The sequence below is a fragment of the Podarcis melisellensis genome (genome assembly GCF_964234715.1).
Source record: "Podarcis melisellensis genome assembly, chromosome: 4".
NCBI lineage: Eukaryota > Metazoa > Chordata > Lepidosauria > Squamata > Lacertidae > Podarcis > Podarcis melisellensis.
The window spans coordinates 95814065-95835937 of NC_138531.1; the positions used below are offsets into that span (position 1 = coordinate 95814065).

The window sequence follows — 21873 nt, forward strand, 5'->3', positions numbered from 1 at the left end:
CTCCCGCAGTTTGGTCCACTCATGCTGGTAGCTTTGAGAACACTGTCCAACCATCTCATCCTCTGTCGTCCCCTTCTCCTTGTGCCCTCCATCTTTCCCAACATCAGGGTCTTTTCCAGGGAGTCTTCTCTTCTCATGAGGTGGCCAAAGTCTTGGAACCTCAGCTTCAGGATCTGTCCTTCCAGTGAGCACTCAGGGCTGATTTCCTTCAGAATGGATCGGTTTCATCTTCTTGCCGTCCATGGGACTCTCAAGAGTCTCCTCCATATATTGTCCATTTCGGGTCGCCCAGCTACTGCCACAGTGTCCTTTTTCTTGGCAGATCAAGATGGACAGGTGACAAAAAATGCTGCAAGGTTTTCAGCTGGGGCAATCAGAATAAGATCCTCTCTTTGAGTACAGTGGTACCTCTGGTTACGTACTTAATTTGTTCTGGAGGTCCGTTCTTAACCTGAAACTGTTCTTAACCTGAAGCGCCACTTTAGTTAATGGGGCCTCCCACTGCTGCCGCACCACCCCGCAATTTCTGTTCTCATGCTGAAGCAAAGTTCTTAACCCAAAATATTATTTCTGGGTTAGGGGAGCATGTAACCTGAAGCGTATGTAACCCGAGGTACCACTGTATTGATTCAAAATCCTAAAACGTACAGTGGACGCTCGGGTTGCGAACGTGATCCATGCAGGATGCACATTTGCAACCTGCAGCGTTCACAACCCGCAGCTGCGCATACGCAGGTTGCGATCTGGTGCTTCTGCCATGCACAAAGTGTGATTTAGCACTTCTGTGCATGCGCGACCGCCGAAACCCGGAAGTAACCCCTCCTGGTACTTCCGGGTTTCAGTGGTCCATAACCTGAAAAAACGCAACCTGAATCGTCTGTAACTCGAGGCATGACTGTATTTCATATAACTGACTTTTTATTTCTATTCTTTGTCTATTGTATTGTTGTATTATTGCTATGGCCGATGGCTGGCACAAGAAGAAGAGAAGAGTTTAGATTTGATATCCCGCTTTATCACTACCCTAAGGAGTCTGAAAGCGGCTAACATTCTCCTTTCCCTTCCTCCCCCACAACAAACACTCTGTGAGGTGAGTGGGGCTGAGAGACTTCAGAGAAGTGGGACTGGCCCAAGGTCACCCAGCAGCTGCATGTGGAGGAGCGGGGAAGCGAACCCAGTTCACCAGATTACGAATCCACCACTCTTAACCACTACACAACACTGGCTCCTAGATGCATAAATAAAGATTCATTCATTCATTCTTCACTTGCCACTAATCAGCCAGGAGACGATGGCCATTTCAAGCCGCTTCCTTCCAGACTTCTTGAGGTGCGCAAGACTACATACAATTCCACTGCCCTGCAAGATCGCTGTGGGGCTGTGGTGGGCAACTCTTGGCTTGGCCCTGCTCCCTCTCCCAATATATTGTGCAGCCTTTAACGTCGGCCTGCTGGGCCCTTGGACCTGCGACCCCTTCTTCTCTAAGGCTTTCCCCCAAGTCGCTGTGAAGCTAGCCATGGAGCGGATAAGGAAGGACCCTTCTGTTAACTCTCCCCATCAGCTGGACTGCACGTTATGCGAGGAAGGCTGCCAGACGTCTAAAGCTCTGGCTGAATTCATTGGCTATGAAAAGCACCTGTCAGCTTTCATAGGTCCCCTGAACCCAGGATACTGCGCCGCAGCCTCCCTGCTTGGCAGGAGCTGGAACAAAGCTGTGTTTTCCTGGGCCTGCGTCAGCGATGAATTGGACAGCCCAGGCTACCACCCTACTTTTGTAAGAACGTTGCCCTCTCCGCCGGGGATCCTGCTCTCTGTGTTGAAATATTTCAGCTGGGCTCATGTCGGCATCGTCTCTTCCCAAGAGGAGCTTTGGAGGGACACAGCTAACAAGCTGGCAACAGCGCTGAGGAACCGGGGGCTCCCGGTGGGTGTCGTCACCTCGATGGGGAGAGGAGATGGAGATGCTGAAGGAACTTGGGCCAAGATCCAAGCTGCCGGTAACATTAAAGGTAAGGAGGGTAAGAACAAGCCTTTGGCCTGGTGGGAATAGAGAAGGTTTCAGGGCGCTTGCAGACTGTCACAGTTTTGAGTGGGATTCAACAACTGTTTTACTTGCAGAAGACATCTGAAGGCAACTCTGTTTAGGGAAGTTTTTAATGTTTGATGTTTTAGTGTGTTTTAAATATTCTGTTGAGAGCTGCCCAGAGTGGCTGGGGAAACCCAGCCAGATAGATGTGGTATGTATGTATGTATTTATGTATGTATGTATGTAAAGGTAAAGCAACCCCTGACCATTAGGTCCAGTTGTGACCGACTTTGGGGTTGCGGCACTCATCTCGCTTCACTGGCCGAGGGAGCCGGCGTACAGCTTCCGGGTCATGTGGCCAGCATGACTGAGTCGCTTCTGGCGAACCAGAGCAGCGCACAGAAATGCCGTTTACCTTCCCGCTGGAGCGGTACCTATTTATCTACTTGCACTTTGATGTGCTTTCGAACTGCTAGGTTGGCAGGAGCAGGGACCGAGCAACGGGAGCTCACCCTGTCCCGGGGATTTGAACCGCCGACCTTCTGATCGGCAAGCCCTAGGCTTTGTGGTTTAACCCACAGCGCCACCCGTGTCCCATATGTATGTATGTATATATGTATGTATGTATAAATAAATTATTACTGATGTAGAACACAATGTCCCTATTTTTATCTGAGAAATGTTGAATGGTATGTTAGATAGGCCTTTAATTTCACCCATTAAGGCTCTTCTGTTATGACAGAAATAATCCTGGGCTGCCTTATGTACCTTATACAGTGGTAGCTAGGGTTAAGAACTTAATTCTTATTCTGGAGGTCTGTTCTTAACCTGAAACTGTTCTTAACCTGAAGCACCACTTTAGCTAATGGGGCCTCCTGCTGCCGCTGCGCCGCTGCTGCATGATTTCTGTTCTCATCCTGAAGCAAAGTTCTTAACCTGAGGTAATATTTCTGGGTTAGCGGAGCCTGTAACCTGAAGCGTATGTAACCCGAGGTACCACTGTACAGCTCTTGTAAGGGCCATGATGTTTTACCTCCACTGTCGGGAGTCATTATACCTGGGCCTTTGGTTTGATTCAGCAGCCTGGCTATTCTGGTGTTCTTAAAGCGAGAGCCAGTGTGGTGTAGTGGTTAAGAGCGGTAGATTCGTAATCTGGGGAACCGGGTTCGCTTCCCCGCTCCTCCACATGCAGCTGCTGGGTGACCTTGGGCCAGTCACACTTCTCTGAAGTCTCTCAGCCCCACTCACCTCACAGAGTGTTTGTTGTGGGGGAGGAAGGGAAAGGAGAATGTTAGCCGCTTTGAGACTCCTTCGGGTAGTGATAAAGCGGGATATCAAATCCAAACTCTTCTTCTTCTTCTTTAATTTCTGTGCCACAGTTATCATTTTGTGCATGCATTCGGCTCTCATCGGAGGAGAGGACCAGGCTACCTTGCTTACGAAGGCCCAAGAAATGGGTCTGGCTGATGGCAGATACGTCTTCCTGCCGTACGACACGTTGTTCTACAGCCTCCCGTACCGAAACCACTCCTATTTCATTCTGGAAAACGACCGCTCATTCCGGGAAGCCTATGACGCAGTGTTGACCATTACTTTGCAGTCCGGGGAGAAAACGTTTTATGAGGCGTTCGAGGCAGCGAAACGAAGGGGTGAAATCCCTCTCAATCTGGAACCTGAGCAGGTCAGGACTGCCTAGAGCAGAAGGCTTTCATTTTGCTAATAATAATAATTAATAATAATAAATTTATTTATATCCCGTCCAGCTGGCTGGGTCTCCAACAAAATATTACATACAATAATTCATCAAATATTAAAAGTGTCCCTAAACAGGGCTGCCTTCAGATGTCTTCCAAAAGTCAGATAGTTGTTTCCTTGACATCTGACGGGAGGGCACTCCACCAGGCGGGCGCCACCACCGAGAAGGCCCTCTACCTGGTTCCCTGTAACCTCACTTCTCGCAGGAAGGGAACCACCAGAAGGTCCTTGGAGCTGGACCTCAGTGTCCGGGTAGAACAATGGGGGTGGAGACACTCCTTCAGGTATACTGGGCCGAGGCCGTTTTGGCCTTTAAAGGTCAGCACCAACACTTTGAATTGTGCCCATAAACATAAAGCTAAATAACATCCTACACCCATTCTAATCAATCACAGTTGCCTTCTTCGGTAATCGACCTCCACATTATAACTGTAGAAATGCACTTGGCAGAGAGGAAGGGAGGACCTAAACCCAGGTGTTCTTCTCTGTGATCCACCTACTGTGGATTTTCCTGTCTTCTACCATCACCAGGGGACGCGGGTGGTGCTGTGGGTTAAACCACAGAGCCTGGGACTTGCCAATCAGAAGGTTGGCGGTTCAAATCCCTGCAACAGGGTGAGCTCCCATTGCTTGGTCCCAGCTCCTGCATACCTAGCAGTTTGAAAGCACATCAAAGTGCAAGTAGATAAATAGGTACCGCTCTGGCGGGAAGGTAAACGGTGTTTCCGTGTGCTGCTCTGGTTCACCAGAAGCGGCTTAGTCATGCTGGCCACATGACCTGGAAGCTGTACGCCGGCTCCCTCAGCCAATAAAGCGAGATGAGCGCCGCTACCCCAGAGTCGGCCACGACTGGACCTAATGGTCAGGGGTCCCTTTACCTTTACCACACCAGACACAACTGACCACCAGAGAAGTGATTTGTAGAATGAAAGGAAGGCCCCTTGCAAACCTCGCAAGTGAGCACAGCAAAAAACCCTAGACTCCATTCAGGAGATACAGGAATATGAAATTTATTACGGTCAGAAACCAGCTTGAGAAACACAAATGGAACTACAATCCCAACATCAAAACGAACATTTAAAACAATATACAACAATGGCTTTTAAGTTCAAAAGTGCGATAGGCATATAAACACATAAAAACTTTAAAATAGACTACCTTAGAGAAATGACCCAAAGTCGCCCGTGGATCCGGGTTTGCAAATTTTCTTAACAAACTAGATTGAAGCGGGGGATGGTCTATGCCTACAGATCTGTGCGCAGAATCTGCTTTTTCAACAAATTTGTGATCATCTAATAAATCATCATTTAATCTCCATCTAAAAGAGATTTGGCTTTCTTTTTGTAATTCCATAGTCAGGGAATTATGGTCTGAAAAGGTTCTGGGATTGATTTCAATTTTTTTTACTCTTGTTTCCAATTCTTTGGAAATCCATAGAGAGTCTATTCTCAAGCTGCAGAATCTGGCGACATTCTGGGTCATCTTGTGGTCTTTGCCTAACAGGAGAAGATCGAATTTTTGCTTTACCAGGAGGTCAGCAAGCCTCACCATTCAGGAGATATTGTCTGCACTTCCATAAATTTTGAACACAATGGCTTTGCCCAATAATTAACCAAGAATGGCTAGAAGCCACTTCCAACACAGCACGTTGGCTTAGCTTCTTTTCCTTTCCCAAATAGGCAACATTTGGAGTCAGGTGGAAAAGAGAGTCGGGGAGCTGGATTTCTTTATTTCATAAAATATCTTCCCCATCCTTCAATTGCTCTCTCCTCCCCATACTGGGCATTTGTGGAAGCAGAAGTCAACTAAATGCTATGACGGATGTCAGCTCTAGTTTGCCATTTCCCAGGTTTTGGTAGGCGCTAAAAACCTGTCGTCTTTTTCAGGTCTCTCCACTCTTCGGCACCATCTATGATGCCATCTACCTGGTCGCAAAAGCTTTAGCCAAGGCTCATCAACAGGGGGTGACTGAGGTCTCGGGGGAAACGTTGACTCAGCACGTCAGAAACCTCGACTTTGCTGGGTTCAGCCGCAGGGTAGAGGCGGACAGCAAAGGAAAACCTCTGGCCCAATATGTCGTCCTGGACACAGACGGCAGAGGGAGCCATTTCTTCCCCACCTACTTGCTGGTGGTGTCCTCTGGTTTGGTACAACCCCTTGGAAGGGCAATACACTTTCCCGGAGGAAGCCCACCCCCAGCTGATTCCAGCTGTTGGTTCGATCCAGATGTTCCCTGCATCAGAGGTAAGTGGTGCCCGTATCGCCCATATCTAGCATTCTTGCACTTTGTTGACACTCCTTCTTAATCCATATATCGTTTTTATTATGTGTCTGGAGATATTTCAAACCATTTAATATTTTTATACACACATAACTTCCCACCCCTCCTTTCCTGATGTTTATTTTTATTGCTCCATTCTCCACCCCCCCCCATAATTTTAAATTGAATTTTCTGTTTTACAATTTAGAATACTCATTTCAACATCCTTAAAATATCCATGACTTCCCTTCTTCTCTTTCCATGGTTCGTTTTGCATAACATAAATCCCTGCGTATTTTACATAAGCGAAAACCATTTAGTATTCCATTATTCCATCCATCAAAACTTATTTACACTGTTGAATTTATCTTAATGATGCCCACGTTTTCAAATAAACACAATTTCCCTCCATATATTCAAGAAACGTTTTCCAATCTTCTTTAAATGTATGGTCTTCTTGTTCTCTTATTCTATGTGTTAGGTCCAAAAGCTGCGCATATTCCATCAGTTTCAGTTGCCATCCTTCTTTAGGTGGGACTTCACTCGATTTCCATTTGGGGGCTAACAGAACATGGGCCGCAGTAGTGGCATACATGAACAAGTTTTTATTACTCCCTTTTATCAGCTGTTTTAAAACACGTACGTTTTTATTATCAGAGCCCGACAAGCTGGGCTGTTGAGTAGTCTCTCACCCTGGATTTTTTACCTTAACAAGACGATCTTCTGGGGGCCGTTTGCCAGAGGTGGGTGCCCGGACGCTGAGGTCCAGCACTGAGGGTCTTCTGGCGGTTCCCTCGCTGCGAGAAGCCAAGTTATAGGGAACCAGGCAGAGGGCCTTCTTGGTAGTGGCACCCGTCCTGTGGAACACCCTCCCACCAGATGTCAAAGCGATAAACAACTACCTGACATTCAGAAGACATCTTAAGGCAGCCCTGTTCAGGGAAGTTTTTAACGTGTGATATTTTACTGTATTTTTGGTTTCTATGGAAGCCGCCCAGAGTGGCTGGGGAGGCCCAGCCAGATGGGCGGGGTATAAATAATAAATTATTATTATTATATTATTATTTGAGTTTTTGCAGAGAGCCCTTGTCCTCCCCACACCGAAACCTCTTCTCCTCTCCGTCCTCCAACCGAAAAGCCAATGGCATTTGTTAGTGTATCATCATTTATATTGCAGCACTTGAACGTAAGCAGGTACTCGCTTGGTGTTAAATAAGGATCAGGCAGACTCAGCAATGGAGAATAAGAAGGTGAAGTTTATTGCCAGGCAATAAGGACCCAGAGAAAAATAACTACCAAACTTTTAGAAGACATCTGAAGGCAGCCCTGTTTAGGGAAGCCTTTAATGTTTAATAGGTTATTGTATTTTAATGGGCGGGGTATAAATATATTATTATTATTATTATTATTATTATTATTATTATTGAGGCAAAAGTAGGTGGAGCAAGAAAAGTCAAACGTATCTGTTTGTTGTTGTTAAATGTATTGTCCAGCCTTCCCCAGCAGGTGTCACAACGGTTTCAACCACTTAAAGATCAGTATTTAAAAACATTTGAAACAAATATAGAGGCTTTATCTCAGATATTGGACACATTTCCAGTCAGGCAAAAACACCCTAGGGGGTTGCACAGAGCAGGGCTCAGGGGTTGTATGGCCTAGTGAGATTCCCAAGGGCCAAATAGAGAGGGTTGGGGGCCACATTTAGCCGTCAGGTCCTGAGTCCCTCTGCCTCGCCCATGTTTACAATACAGTGGTACCTCGGGTTAAGTACATAATTCGTTCCGGAGGTCCGTTCTTAACCTGAAACTGTTCTTAACCTGGAGCACCACTTTAGCTAATGGGGCCTCCTGCTGCTGCCGTGACGCCAGAGCACGATTTCTGTTCTCATCCTGAAGCAACGTTCTTAACCCGAGGTAATATTTCTGGGTTAGCGGAGACTGTAACCTGAAGCATATGTAACCCGAGGTACCACTGTAAAGCAGATCTGGGGTATTTGATCTGTAGATCTCCTCGCTGCTGACGGCTGTTGTGTATTTACGCTGGCTTCTGGCAATTTGAAATGGCCCTGGTGAATACCCGGCTTATCTTGGCAAGAAAAGAAAAGAACTTAATATAATTTGAGTTGTTTCCAAAGACCAAAGTGGCAGTCAAGAGACTGGGAGGGGGGCATAGTTCTTCCCTGGGGAGGGGGGAGAGGGAGGGGACAAATGACTTTCAGGCATTTTGTTTGCAGCTAAAGTTGGGGCATGGGAGGCGGGTGGCGCTGTGGGTTAAACCACAGAGCCTAGGACCTGCCGATCAGAACGTCAGCGGTTCAAATCCCTGTGACAGGGTGAGCTCCTGTTGCTCGGACCCTTCTCCTGCCAACCTAGCAGTTCGAAAGCACGTCAAAGTGCAAGTAGATAAATAGGTACCACTCTGGTGGGAAGGTAAACGGCGTTTCCGTGTGCTGCTCTGGTTCGCCAGAAGCGGCTTAGTCATGCTGGCCACATGTAAGCCGGCTCCCTCGGCCAATAAAGCAAGATGAGCGCTGCAACCCCAGAGTCGGTCACGACTGGACCTAATGGTCAGGGGCCCTTTTACCTTTAAAGTTGGGGCAAAAGTTAACACCTGAACCTCCAGAGAGGGATTGCAGGGTCTGCAGGCAGAGGGGCCAGCTTCTGTCCTTGGAAATAAAAGGATCTCCAGGGGGCAAGCGCTGGGCAAGACCGCTGCTTGAGATGTTGCCAGTCAGAGTAGGCAATGCTTGCAATTATTATTCATTTGTTAATTGCTTCTCATGAGATACCCCAAAGTGATTTGCAATACCTTCCAAGGAGCTCATTGGATGGTGGCTAACAGATTGAGGTTGAATCCTGACAAGACAGAAGTACTGTTTTGGGGGGACAGGGGGCGGGCAGGTGTGGAGGACTCCTTGGTCCTGAATGGGGTAAGTGTGCCCATGAAGGACCAGGTGTGCAGCCTGGGAGTCATTTTGGACTCACAGCTGTCCATGGAGGCACAGGTCAATTCTGTGTCCAGGGCAGCTGTTTATCAGCTCCATCTGGTATGCATGATGAGACTATCTGCCCACATACTGTCTTGCCAGAGTGGTGCATGCTCTAGTTATCTCTCGCTTGGACTACTGCAATGCGCTCTCTGCGGGGCTACCTTTGAAGGTGACCTGGAAACTATTAATCCAGAATGCGGCAGCTAGACTGGTGACTGGGAACCACATAACACCAGTCTTGAAAAACCTACATTGGCTCCCAGTACATTTCCAAGCACAATTCAAAGTGTTGGTGCTGACCTTGAAAGCCCTAAACGGCCTCGACCCAGTATACCTGAAGGAGCGTCTCCACCCCCATCATCATGCCCGGACACTGAGGTCCACCCGCCCTGTGGAACGCCCTCCCATCAGATGTCAAAGAGAAAAACAACTACCAGACTTTCAGAAGACATCTGAAGGCAGCCCTGTTTAGGGAAGCTTTTAATGTTTCATAGACTATTCTATTTCAATATTCTGTTGGAAGCCACCCAGAGTGGCTGGGGAAACCCAGCCAGATGGGCAGGGTATAAATAATAATAATAATAATAATAATAATAATAATAATAATTATTATTATTATTTACATGGTTCTCCTCCCCATTTCAACCTCACAGCAACCCTGTGAGGCAGTCTAGGCGAAGAGATGGCAACTGGCCCAAGGTCAGCTTCATGGCTGAGTGGGGATTTGAACCCTGGTCTCCCAGGTCCTAGTCCAACACTCTAACCATTACACCACACTGTAGTAAGACAATCCCTGCCCTTGGGCTAAAAAAAATCTTAAAAGGTACGGCACATGAGGAAAGAGGTGTGGGGAGGGTAGAGGAAAAAGTAAAGAGCAAGTTTCTTAAAGTCACGGTTTTTAGAATGACCACCCGGGATGGAAACAGTTCATGTAGCCCTGCCTTGACCCATCTCTTGTCCCTGTTACTTGTCTAGGTCTGGAGCCTCCCGTCGTGGTATTGATCCTGCTGCCGCCACTCACCCTTCTGCTCTTTGGGATGTGCCTGGCATACCTGATCAGGTAAGAGCATTTTCTTCTCTTTCTAGTTTTGAAGAAGGCCTCTGCCTAGCTCACTGGTCAGGAGGCAAAAGCTTATCATAACATTTATCATAACATTTGAGCCATGATCTGAGGCAGGGTGGGGGCAAAACATTTTCTGATCCCAAGGGCCAAATTCCCTTCTGGGTGACCTTCTGAGGACCACATGTCAGTGATGGGAGGGGCCAGAGTCAAAAGTGGGTGGGGTAATATATATTACTTTTGCACAGCAGACTCGCTTCTACACACACTTACACATGCCCCTCTGAAGGAATGGACGACCTTGGCTGTTCCAGTGGAGCTGGGATGCCATATCTGGGTCTTATCTTACCACACTCTGACGCCGCACAGACCTAGTCCGGCAACAGCGCCAGAGTGTGTTCTTGGAGTTGGTGACCTCTTGCTCCAAGATAAGAATATAGGAACAGGAATACTCTTTTATGGTCATATGTACAGGAAGGAAAACCCTTTTATGGTTAAGAGTACCGGAGCAGGAACATCTGTGATGTCAACTTGCATGCATGAGCTGACGTGGCTGGATTCCTGGGGAAGGATGCCTGGAGGATATATATACTGCATGAAATTTCTCATTTCTTTGGACTTGCTGTGGACTGACCACGCAAGTGGCTTTCTCCTGCTCTGGAGAGCAGAAATAAAGAACTCTTTCTCTGAACCAACCCTTGGTGTCATTTGACTTCCTTCCTCCCGTCTGGGAGCAACGCAGAGCCCACCAATCGGTAAAGTCTAATAAGGCTATACCTCTATTCTCCATCGAGACAAGCAAGAGGCATTGCCAGAGGTCAGGGATACCTTTCACTCAGGCAAAGCACTCCTGGAGGGTGCAAAGCTGTTGGAGAGAAAGATTTGGGAGAGAGATCCTTATTCTCTTGCAGCAGAGTTAGCGCAGTGGCAATTGCTCCAAGAACATTAAAACCTGGTTAGATTTACATGTGCCCTCATTCGTCTTTAAACAAACATTTCCCACAAAAATACTTAGGCTAGAATAAATCACAGACTCGTAGCTTTGCGAGTAAGTGAATGCTTTACTCAGAGTTTCCGGAAGTTACCGAAAACAAGTCTCCATCCGAAGGCAGTAAAAAAAAAAAAAAAAGGTTGCAAGTGCCCCCCTTTTTTTTGCAGTACTTGGTTTCCTTATGTGCTGGTCCCGGGGGGAAGGTTACTGCTACCGTAGTCAAGGTTCAGTCCTGAGTCACTAGCCTGGAAATAGTCCACAAAATGAGAGGCGAGGTCCGAAACAGGGAGCCGGGCGGGCACAGGAAAACTCGAAGATCAGAAGCAGGAAGCCGGGCGGGGAACAGGAACACTGGAGGAACAGGACTGGATGCTGGCCGATACAGCTCTTCAATGATGACGTTGCTCCCGCAACCTGGGACCGGGCTGACTGGCCTTTATCTTCTCTGAGGCCAGGGGCGGTCCTGGCCCCCAGGAGCCCCGCCTCCCTTGGCCTTAAGGCAAGCACTCCTCCTGGGAGAAACCAGTTCCCTTCGCCTCTCTGCCCTAAGCCTCTGCAGTTCAGGAGAGGCTGAAGGGTTACTGGGCCCAGGGGGAGATTCACCTGCAGGCACTGAGTCCTCAACCACCTCCGGAGCCAGAGTGGACTCACCTGGTGCCTGCTCCTGAGGATCCGGCCCAGGTGCAGGCTCCTCAGAATCAAGGCCCTGCCCCAGTTCAGCCGGCCCTGGAGGCGGGGACTCCTGTGGCGGCTGGGATTCCTCCAGTTCACTCTCAGAATCGGCATCCCAGGCCATCACACCTTACAAAAAAGCACATGTAGTCTTTGGGTTAGCAAAGATGCAGGCTATTCAATCTCTCTTCTGGATAGATTCAATTCACTTGGTTTTTCCTGCAGCTGGGAGCCATTGACTGCATGTCTCCTTCTTTGCTTATTCCAGGAAGCCCAAAGAGAAAGACAGATTGGGGGGACAGAGCCTGCTGAGAACCTGTAAAGCCACACCCACCTGCAACCTGATCTCTGGGCTCAGGTTAACTCTTTCATGCACACAAGTGTGAATCAGTAACTGTATGTAACAACAGAATCAGAGCCAATGAGGGGTGTGGCCTGAGGTGAGAGGGATAGTTGTCCCAGGGATAGTTCTTCCTCATCCCTAGATACATGCATGATTAATAATAACGAGCTTTGTACATTTATTATTATACAGGTGAAACTCGAAAAATTAGAATATCGTGGAAAAGTACATTGATTTCAGGAATTCAACTTAAAAGGTGAAACTAACATATGAGATCGACTCATGGCATGCAAAGCTAGATATGCTTCTACTTTTCAGATGTCCAATCTTGCTCTATTTGCAATCCTTGTTTTGCTGATTTCACTGAATATTCTAATTTTCTGAGATGGTTAATTTGGGGTTTTCATCAGCTGTACGCCATGATCATCACAATGATAACAAAGAAAGACTTAGCATATCTCGCTTTGCATGTCACGAGTCTATCTCATATATGAGTGTCACCTTTTAAGTTGAATTACAGAAATCAAGAAACTTTCCCACAATATTCTAATTTTTCGAGTTTCACCTGTAGAACAAATCAAGGCTTGACATATCTCACTTTGCATGTCATGAGTCTATCTCATATATTAGTTTCACCTTTGAAGTTGAATTAGTGAAAGAAAGGAACTTTTCCACGATATTCTAATTTTTCGAGTTAGTCTACAGGCCTATAACCACAGGTCTCAGGGTGGTTAACAAGATTAAACCACAATATAAAAACATAAGTTAGATAATTTAACAGATGCAAAACAGGTTCTTAGCTTTGGCTGGCCATCCATATTCACATGGAATATCCATCTTGGTACAAACTTTGCGATCCACTCTAGCACAGAGTTCATTCAGGCTCCATTTGGTTTGCACGGCTCCTTTCAACCCAGCGATAGGCAGGAATCCGCTCCACGTTTTGTCGACTGTCTATTCTGAGTCATCAACAGCCTTCAGTCTCACAAAGGGAGAGTTACTGGGAGGTCTAATTGGTTAATGACTGCAGACCTAGGGAAATAAATTGTGCTAACTAAGTGTTACTTGTGGAGCAATTATGACATGCCAGGTGTTCAAAATCCTCTGACAATTCAGGAGTTCACCGATTTCCTGCTTAGCGTTTAGAAAAATAAGAGCGCCGAATCATTAACACGTTAAGGTGAGCAAGCGCCCAGAGCCAGTTCGTCATAGTTGCAATGTTTGGCATTGACCCTAAAATGGTCTAGGCCAGGGTGATGTCGTTGGGCTACAGCAGGGCAGGGTTTCCCAAACGTGGGTCTCCAGCTTGTTTCGGACTACAACTCCCATCATCCCTAGCTAGCAAGACCAGTGGTCAGGGATGATAGGATTTGTAGTCCAAAAACAGCTCAAGACCAAAACTTCACTATGACATCCATCTGCATCCGTACTTTTGTAGAACATTACTGGTAGGTAAGGTACAAGAAAGAGCTTTCAGGTGTCACAAGAGTCTTCATTCCCAGCTGAAGAAAAGTCTCTGGGGGGCACAGGGTAGAGGAAGCTGTTGTAGAGGATATTTGTTTGTTTGTTTGTTTGTTTTTTTGGGGGGCAAACTTGGATTCCCAAAAAGAAATCCCAGAACTGATGAGAGATAGGCAATAGCAACAGCACAGCTTGATTGTACAGCCTTCATCAGTTTATCTGAGCAGGGTTGTAGAAACTATTTCTCAGTCCCAGTCTTAATAACCCTGTACCTTCTTCCAGAAGGCAGGAGTTGAAAGAGATCATTTCTGGGGTGCGCACTATCCTGCGCTATCTCTGCAGCTTTCTTATGGCACCTGGAAGCATAGATTTGATCCAAGGTGGGAAGAGTGCACCCAATTATTCTCTCCGCAGTCTTTACAACCCTGGACAGCATTGTTTTTCCCCTGACCGTGCAGCTCCCTGGGTTTTCCAGCAGTCCCTTGACCCCCCTCTGTTTCAGCGTCAGAATCTGAACTGCTTCCTGTCACAGGCTCTTCCTGCTCACTAAACCCTGTTTCCCCATCAGCATGGAGCACCTCTTCCCAATCTTCCACTTCTGACCTCTCCTCGAAGCCTCACCTTCCTCCTCTGGGGTTTGCCTAGGGGGGCGGGGTTCCCTCGGCTGGTGCCTCCCGCCATTCCTCATCTTTCATCCAATCTCTTGACAGAGAGTGCCTTTAATTCTTTAAAGTATCATGGTACATAAATACGCCTTTGCATGAAGCTTGGGAAATCACAGTCCAGACGGTCTCCCGCCTTGTCCAGCCACCTCCGGCGATGGTTACGAAATGTAGGGTGTGTGCAGAAGGTGTTGCTGTTGTTGCAGCTGTTGCTTCTTGGCCCAAGAATGGTGCATGCTTGTTCAGAGTGAGGGTGGTCCGGCCAGCATGCCAGAAAGAGGCTTGCTTACAGAGTCAATACAATGCAGATCAGATGCTCTCTGGGGAACCATGAAATCACCTTCTGATTTACAGGAGGGATCAGGGCCTTGCAGAGCCAGGCAGTGGCCCGGGCCAGGTAGATAATGTGCCCCCCCTTTTTTTACCCTGGGGATAACTGAAGTCTTATAAATAGGTAAGTATATACCGTATTTTTCGCTCTATAAGACGCACCAGACCACAAGACGCAGCTAGTTTTTGGAGGAGGAAAACAAGAAAAAATATATTCTGAATCTCAGAAGCCAGAACAGCAAGAGGGATCGCTGCGCAGTGAACGCAGCAATCCCTCTTGCTGTTCTGGTTTCTGGGATAGCTGCGCAGCCTGCATTCGCTCCGTAAGACACATTTCCCCTTACTTTTTAGGAGGGAAAAAGTGAGACTTATAGAGCAAAAAATATAAAGACAAAATGGAAAATATAGATATACAATAGTGCTTTTTAAAAATACATAGGGAAAAGGATTGTGAATATGCTGACTGAGGCCCCCTTTAGAATCGGAGGCCCGGGCCAAGTGGCCCATATGGCCCCCCCCTCTGTCTGGACCTGGGAGGGAAGAAGAAGAAGAGTTTGGATTTGATCTCCCGCTTTATCACTACCCGAAGGAGTCTCAAGGCGGCTTACATTCTCCTTTCCCTTCCTCCCCCACAACAAACACTCTGTGAGGTGAGTGGGGCTGAGAGACTTCAGAGAAGTGTGACTGGCCCAAGGTCACCCACCAGCTGCATGTGGAGGAGCGGGGAAGCGAACCCGGTTCCCCAGATTACGAGTCCACTGCTCTTAACCACTACACCACACTGGGATAACCCGCCAGCCTTCCACCTGCACTAAGATGACCAAAGCTGTCCTAAGACCATAGGCGCCGACTCCATGGGGCTTGAGGGGGCCCGAGCCCCCTCAAAAATTCGTTTGGGGGGGCTCCGCCCCCCCAATAATCTCCGGCGCCCCTCCAGCAGAGCGCCATCGCCGCCCCTCCCCCAGCCCAAAATGCACAGGGAGGGGCGGGCTGCATGCCTCCTGCCCTCCCTCCCGAGCAAAAGCTCCACCCAATTTCCTTTGGAGCTGATTAATAGGCGCAGCACGCTCTCCCCTATTCGCTCACGAGGAGGCGGCGCCACTTCATTTGCATATTCATGAGCTTATTTATTATTCATGAGCTTTCCCGGGCCCCCCCAATATTTTTTATAAGTCCGCGTCCCTGCCTAAGACCTTCTAACATCTCCACATTCATTCATTCTGGTCCTTATAGCCTGCTCAAGTGAATGAGTCAGATATCTTCATCAGCCACGGGTGGAGGCAAAATTGATCTGGGTTATGTAATTGGGTGACTGGCTTTTGGATTTGATTTATGAATTGAGATAATGACATGAGGTAGGTAGGAGCCCACCACTCCTACTGAGCCTCTTGGGCTTGCTGATCAGAAGGTCGGCGGTTCGAATCCCCGCTACGGAGTGAGCTCCTGTTGCTCGGTCCCAGCTCCTGCCAACCTAGCAGTTTGAAAGCACACCAGTGCAAGTAGATAAATAGGTACTCAGAGCTGTCTTTTCCATTTGGCTGAGTGGTGCCATGTGCCACAGCGCCCGCCCAGCAGGGGTGCCCAGCAGCGGGTCCACCACCCTCCGCCGACTCTGGAGTCTTCTCGGGTCTCCTCAGAGGAGAAGGCGCCATGCCGAAAGCCCCACAGAGCAGTGTCTGGCGCTGGCCACAGGCAGGGAGAAGACGGGAAGGAGGCAAACAAGTAGAGGAGGGAGGGAGGGAGGGAGGGAGGGAGGGAAGGAAGGAAGGAAGGAAGGAAGGAAGGAAGGAAGGAAGGAAGGAAGGAAGGAAGGAAGGAAGGAAGGAAGGAAGGAAGGAAGGAGAGAAGCAAAAGCTCCCTCAACTCAGGACCCTTTTGTGGCGGGAAGGTAAACGGCATTTCCGTGCGCTCTGGTTTCAGTTAGTGTCCCATTGCGCCAGAAGTGGTTTAGTCCTGCTGGCCACATGACCCAGAAAACTGCCTGTGGACAAACGCCAGCTCCCTCTTGTCAAGGGTGATGGCAGCTGCCAGAGGTCTAATATCTCCCAAGTGGCAAACCTTGCAGGATTTGCAATTTTTTGCTTTGCTATAAAAATATGTGCAGTTAACATTTAGCTGAAACGATAAGTCATGAGAAGGAGCTAAACCACTGAGCCTCTTGGGCTTGCTGATCAGAACGTCAGCGGTTAGAATCCCCATGATGGAGTGAGCTCCCATTACCCTGTCCCAGCTCCTGCCAACCTAGCAGTTCGAAAGCAGGCCAGTGCAAGTAGATAAATAGGTACCACTGCGGCAGGAAGGTAAACGGCATTTCTGTGCGCTCTGGTTTCCATCACAGTGTTCTGTTGTGCCAGAAGTGGTTTGATCATGCTGGCCACATCACCTAGAAACCTGTCTGTGGACAAACACCGGCTCCCTCGGCCCGAAAGTGAGATGAGAGCCGCAACCCCATAGTCACCTTTGACTGGACTTAACCGTCCAGGGGTCCTTTACCTTTTTAGCTTTTACCTACTACCCAGAATAGGACACAATTTCCCATGGGAAATGATGTATAATGAATTGAAAAGGATGTTTAAAATAACATTTGTAAAAACAGACAAACCCACAAGTCTTTCTTTGGGGAATTATAGGGACAGAACTACCAAAACTGTATCGAAACATATTAATGTATGCAACTACAGCGGCAAGAATGTTGCTTGCCCCAAAATGGAAAGAAGCAGAAGTCCAAGCACAGGAACAGTGGATTCAAAAACTTATGGAATATGCAGAAATGGCGAAACATACTGGAAGAATAAGAAATCAAGATAAACTTTTTATAAAAGAATGGAAGTGGTTTATTGAAGATCTTGCAGGAACTCAGAGGGCCCCATGAGATCTCACGAGAGCATCCCAGGACATCTGAAGATGGTGTACTGATACTGTCCCGGGATATTCTCGTGGGGTTTAATTCTGAGGGTTTGCATATACACATTTCCCTGGACCCCCACATAAGAAGCAATCATACTGCATCATTGATACAATAATAGTGCATTTGTGATGGATTTGTACTGGACCGTCTGCATTTCCTTAGTTGTTGTGCAATCATTCCACTTTAATCATTGTTCTGCAATGCTTCCCCAATTTTTCTTCATTATTGCCATCTGGAGGGGGGCAATCTTATGCCGTTGTGGAACTAAAGTAAAGCAACACGCTCTAATTAGGCAATTGAAGCTTTCCCATCTGATTTATCTACAGGCAAGGCTCAGTTTTTGCACTCCAGGCTGTTGTACTTACTTACTTACTTACTTACTTACTTACTTACTTACTTACTTACTTATGTCAGGAACGAGCCAGCTCCCAGTGAAGGTTTGCAGTCAACTGCAGAAAGCAGCCAGGAACAGGGAGACTCAGACGTTAGTCAGGCAGGGGAGAGCCGGCAGCTACAGACTCCGACTCTTCCTGACCTTGACGAGTGAGCTATTAAGGCAGTAGGCTGAGAGCAGGCTAGAACACAGCCAAAGCTCACAGGAAACGCAAAAAGGTGTGAACAGCCTCTCAGAACAGGAAGAGGTTGATGCACTCAGTCCAAAGAGTCGGCAAATGGGAGGATTGTTAGATAGGAAGCAAAACAAGAGACGTAAGGGTCGTAAGTTCAATATCTTCTGTCATCTCTGGAAGGAGTCTTCAGAAGGGTCATCTTGAGTAATGATGCCGGAGGCTTGGTTGAAGCCGTCTGGAGCTGTTTGTTTTTGCAATAAATCCTCCTTTTTAATTACCTACTCTTACTGTGTTATCAAGTGGGGAACCTGGACTCCTGATACTTACTTACTTACTTACGTACTTATATACTTACTTTATTTATTTCTGGTATTTATGTACCGCTTTTCACCAAAAAAAAGACCTCAAAGTCCACCCAACCCCAACTGAAAGGTGGTTATCCCGAATTATAGACTCTGTTCTCCCCAAGGGTTCCATAATTTGACTGCCTACCAGATACCTTCCAGCAGACACAAGGTAAAGTTGGCATGATTTACTATGAGGTGTATAGATAGTTACAAAATATAACGATGCTCTCCTGGCTCCTTTTCAGGCACAGCGCCCTCTATCACCAGGTCATCAAAGGGCCTAAGAAGTTACTGCTGACTCTGGATGACCTCACTTTCGTCAACGCCAAACTCAGCAGAATGGTAGGCAGTCCAAGTCATGCAACATCTGGCACTGACTTTGCACCTAAGCGAAATCTGTTAATGGGGTGGAGTTTCCTCCCACCATTTTTCATTACACCGTCACAGGAGCTCCTTCTCATGAGTTATCTTTTCAGCTAAGTGTTAACTGCACATATTTTTTATAGCAAAGCAAAAATTTCAAATCCTGCAATATTTTCCACTTGGGAGCCATTGGACTTCTGGCAGCTGCCATCACCCTTGACAAAAGTTCCTGAGAGCTGAAATATTTCAGTTGATTGTTCCACAGATTAAGTAAACAAAGCTGTGGTGAAGCTGGAATGGGATAACTGAGTATTTTGGTCATTTCTTGATAAGCCATTGTCAAGATATCTAGGGGCAGTCCCACCATATGTGGAAAAAGTGCCTTCCCCCCCCCCCCACAGGTTTTCCAACAATTCTGAGAAGATTGTGGTGTCATATGGGCAGTTTGCATGGGGTGGCGGAGGTGGGTGGACATTTAGTTGAAAAGATAACTCATGAGAAGGAGCTAAACCACTGAGCCTCTTGGACTTGCTGATCAGAAGGTCAGTGGTTCAAATCCCCGCGATGGAGTGAGCTCCCGTTGCTCTGTCCCAGCTTCTGCCATCCTAGCATTTCGAAAGCAGGCCAGTGCAAGTAGATAAATAGGTACCACTGTGGCAGGAAGGTAAATGGCGTTTCCGTGTGCTCTGGTTTCCATCACAGTGTTCCGTTGTGCCAGAAGCGGTTTAGTCATGCTGGCCACATCACCTAGAAACCTGTCTGTGGACAAACGGCGGCTCCCTCGGCCCGAAAGTGAGATGAGCGCCGCAACCCCATAGTCGCCTTTGACTGGACTTAACCGTCCAGGGGTCCTTTACCTTTTAGCTTTTCTGCACTGGAAATCATGACACTTTGAGGTGGGAGAAATGTTGACTAGCCAGCAGACTTGCCATTGTGTCAACACTGAATCTGAACGAGATGTTCAGCCTTAATCAGTAGGACGTGCTCCTTGATTTCCTACTCACAGAGACTGGCGGTGGATAGCCTGAGCGATTCTAAGAGCAACTTGGAAGTTCGAAGCCTGAGATCTGCCACACATTCTTTGTCGGTGAAAAGCACAACTGTGACATACGAATCCTCCAATGTGGCAATATACAAGGTAGTGGAACACTGATTAAATCTAGCCGTTCTTGGATTTTAAGGGGGTGGGTGTATCAGGATCCCCAAGTGATGCTGTTGAGATATATTTTTAAAATGGCATAGAATGGCCCTAGAAATGCATTAGTCCCTTCCAAATGGCCTTAGAACAATGGGTACAATGCAGGAATCATGTGATCTCAGGCAATCAGGAACCACATACTGGTCACGGCATCTTTCCCAGTGAATACTTGCAGCCTGTTTGTAGACGCTGCCTGGTTGCTGGGTAGCAAATGAAAGGTTACACTCATCCTAGGGGGAAGGGGAGATTATGAAGGGAAACAATGTTTAGGTGAAGGGAAGCAAAGGGAAGGGATGGGAGACCTTCTCTGCAGTTTTTGAGTTTCGGAGGGCCATCTGTCATGGGTGTTTTAGTTGAGTTTCCTGCATTACAAGGGGGTCGGACTAGATGACCCTAGGGGTCCCTTCCAACTTTGCAGTTCTATGATTCTGTGAATTAGCTATTTGCTGAGCCAGTGTGGTATAGTGGTTAAGAGCGGTGGACTCGTAATCTGGTGAACTGGGTTCGCTTCCCCGCTCCTCCACCTGCTGGGTGACCCTGGGCTAGTCACACTTCTCTGAAGTCTCTCAGCCCCACTCACCTCACAGAGTGTTTGTTGTGAGGGAGGAAGGGAAAGGAGAATGTTAGCCACTTAGGGGTAGTGATAAAGCGGGAATTCAAATCCAAACACCTCTTCTTCTTCTTCTTCTTCTTCTTCTTCTTCTTCTTCTTCTTCTTCTTCTTCTTCTTCTTCTTCTTCTTCTTCTTCTTCTCCTCCTCCTCCTCCTCCTCCTCCTCCTCCTCCTCCTCAATGATTCTAGCTAATCAGGGATCCAAAATGAACACTCCTTCAGACATTCCACCACGATATCTGAAAAACAATTTTGATTCTGATATATTGTCAAGCAACAACCCCCTATTTTCAAATCAGCCCCTAACCATTTGGAATTTGTGAAATCTGGAAACGTGCAACATGTGAATCTGAATCGTGACGTTTTGTAAACATCGCAAAGGGGTGCATACTTGTGTCTCAATTCTAGAATTAGCCTAGGGCCTTTCTTAATCATTTACTGATACCTTTTCTGGCCAGGGCGACTGGGTATGGCTGAAGAAACTGGAATCTGGAGCAACCAGTGACCTGAGACAGAGGACTGCCAGCTTGTTAAGCCAGGTATGGATGTTATTGAGCAAATGGTGACTCACATGTATACACAGAAATGCGTATTTTCTGTGTCTCTTCTGTGGCTGCTCTTAAGAAGGTTCATATAACACTTTCTTTCAATGCTTTGGAAAAAAATGCATATGGAGGGGTCACAGGATTAGTCCCACTCCCAATAATGATGCATGCCATGTCTATGCCCATCCTGCCCAGCTGCTCACAGTGGAAACACTGCCACCCAGTCTGTGCATTCAGCCAGTGTGCAAAACCCCTGTGTGTGTATCCATGGTATCCATGCTTCTGGTATCCATGCTTAGAGCTCCTCTAGCCCAACCACATGGGAAAACTCTTAGCTCTTTGCCACATGGAACCAATGCATGAATGGGGGGGAATATCTGCTACAGGGGCAGCAGAAGGTGTCATCATGGAGCTAGTCAGCATGTCCTTCATCCTCTTGTGTTCACTTTCCCACTAAAAGAGCACCATACCCTCTATCCCTATATTTATGGAACTGAGTTTTAACCACCTCAAAATAGCAGAATGTTCATAAACATTCCACTGCTTCAGTTGAGCCAATGGCTAGGGAGATCTCATTCCAATAAACTGAAACAAGAACTCCCATACATAATGTCGTTGTTTAGTTGTGTCCGACTCTTCGTGACCCCATGGACCAGAGCATGCCAGGCACTCCTGTCTTCCACTGCCTCCTGCAGTTTGGTCAAACTCATACTGGTAGCTTCAAGAACACTGTCCAACCATCTCATCCTCTGTCGTCCCCTTCTCCTTGTGCCCTCCATCTTT

General features: G+C 47.4%; 1 protein-coding gene across 1 annotated transcript in view; it reads left to right on the top strand.

Moving 5' to 3' along the window:
• Nucleotides 1-1516: 1516 nt before the first annotated feature.
• The window catches only part of LOC309368776 (retinal guanylyl cyclase 2-like), a gene marked incomplete at its 5' end in the record, with an annotated part of 45362 nt that continues 25005 nt past the window's right edge, over nt 1517-21873 (top strand). The window contains 8 exons of the mRNA XM_081909083.1: nt 1517-2009; nt 3406-3707; nt 5668-6069; nt 6757-6784; nt 10006-10090; nt 18619-18715; nt 19743-19874; nt 21004-21084. Of these exons, the coding sequence (XP_081765209.1) occupies nt 1517-2009; nt 3406-3707; nt 5668-6069; nt 6757-6784; nt 10006-10090; nt 18619-18715; nt 19743-19874; nt 21004-21084 (1620 nt within the window). The remainder of the gene's footprint in view (nt 2010-3405; nt 3708-5667; nt 6070-6756; nt 6785-10005; nt 10091-18618; nt 18716-19742; nt 19875-21003; nt 21085-21873) is intronic.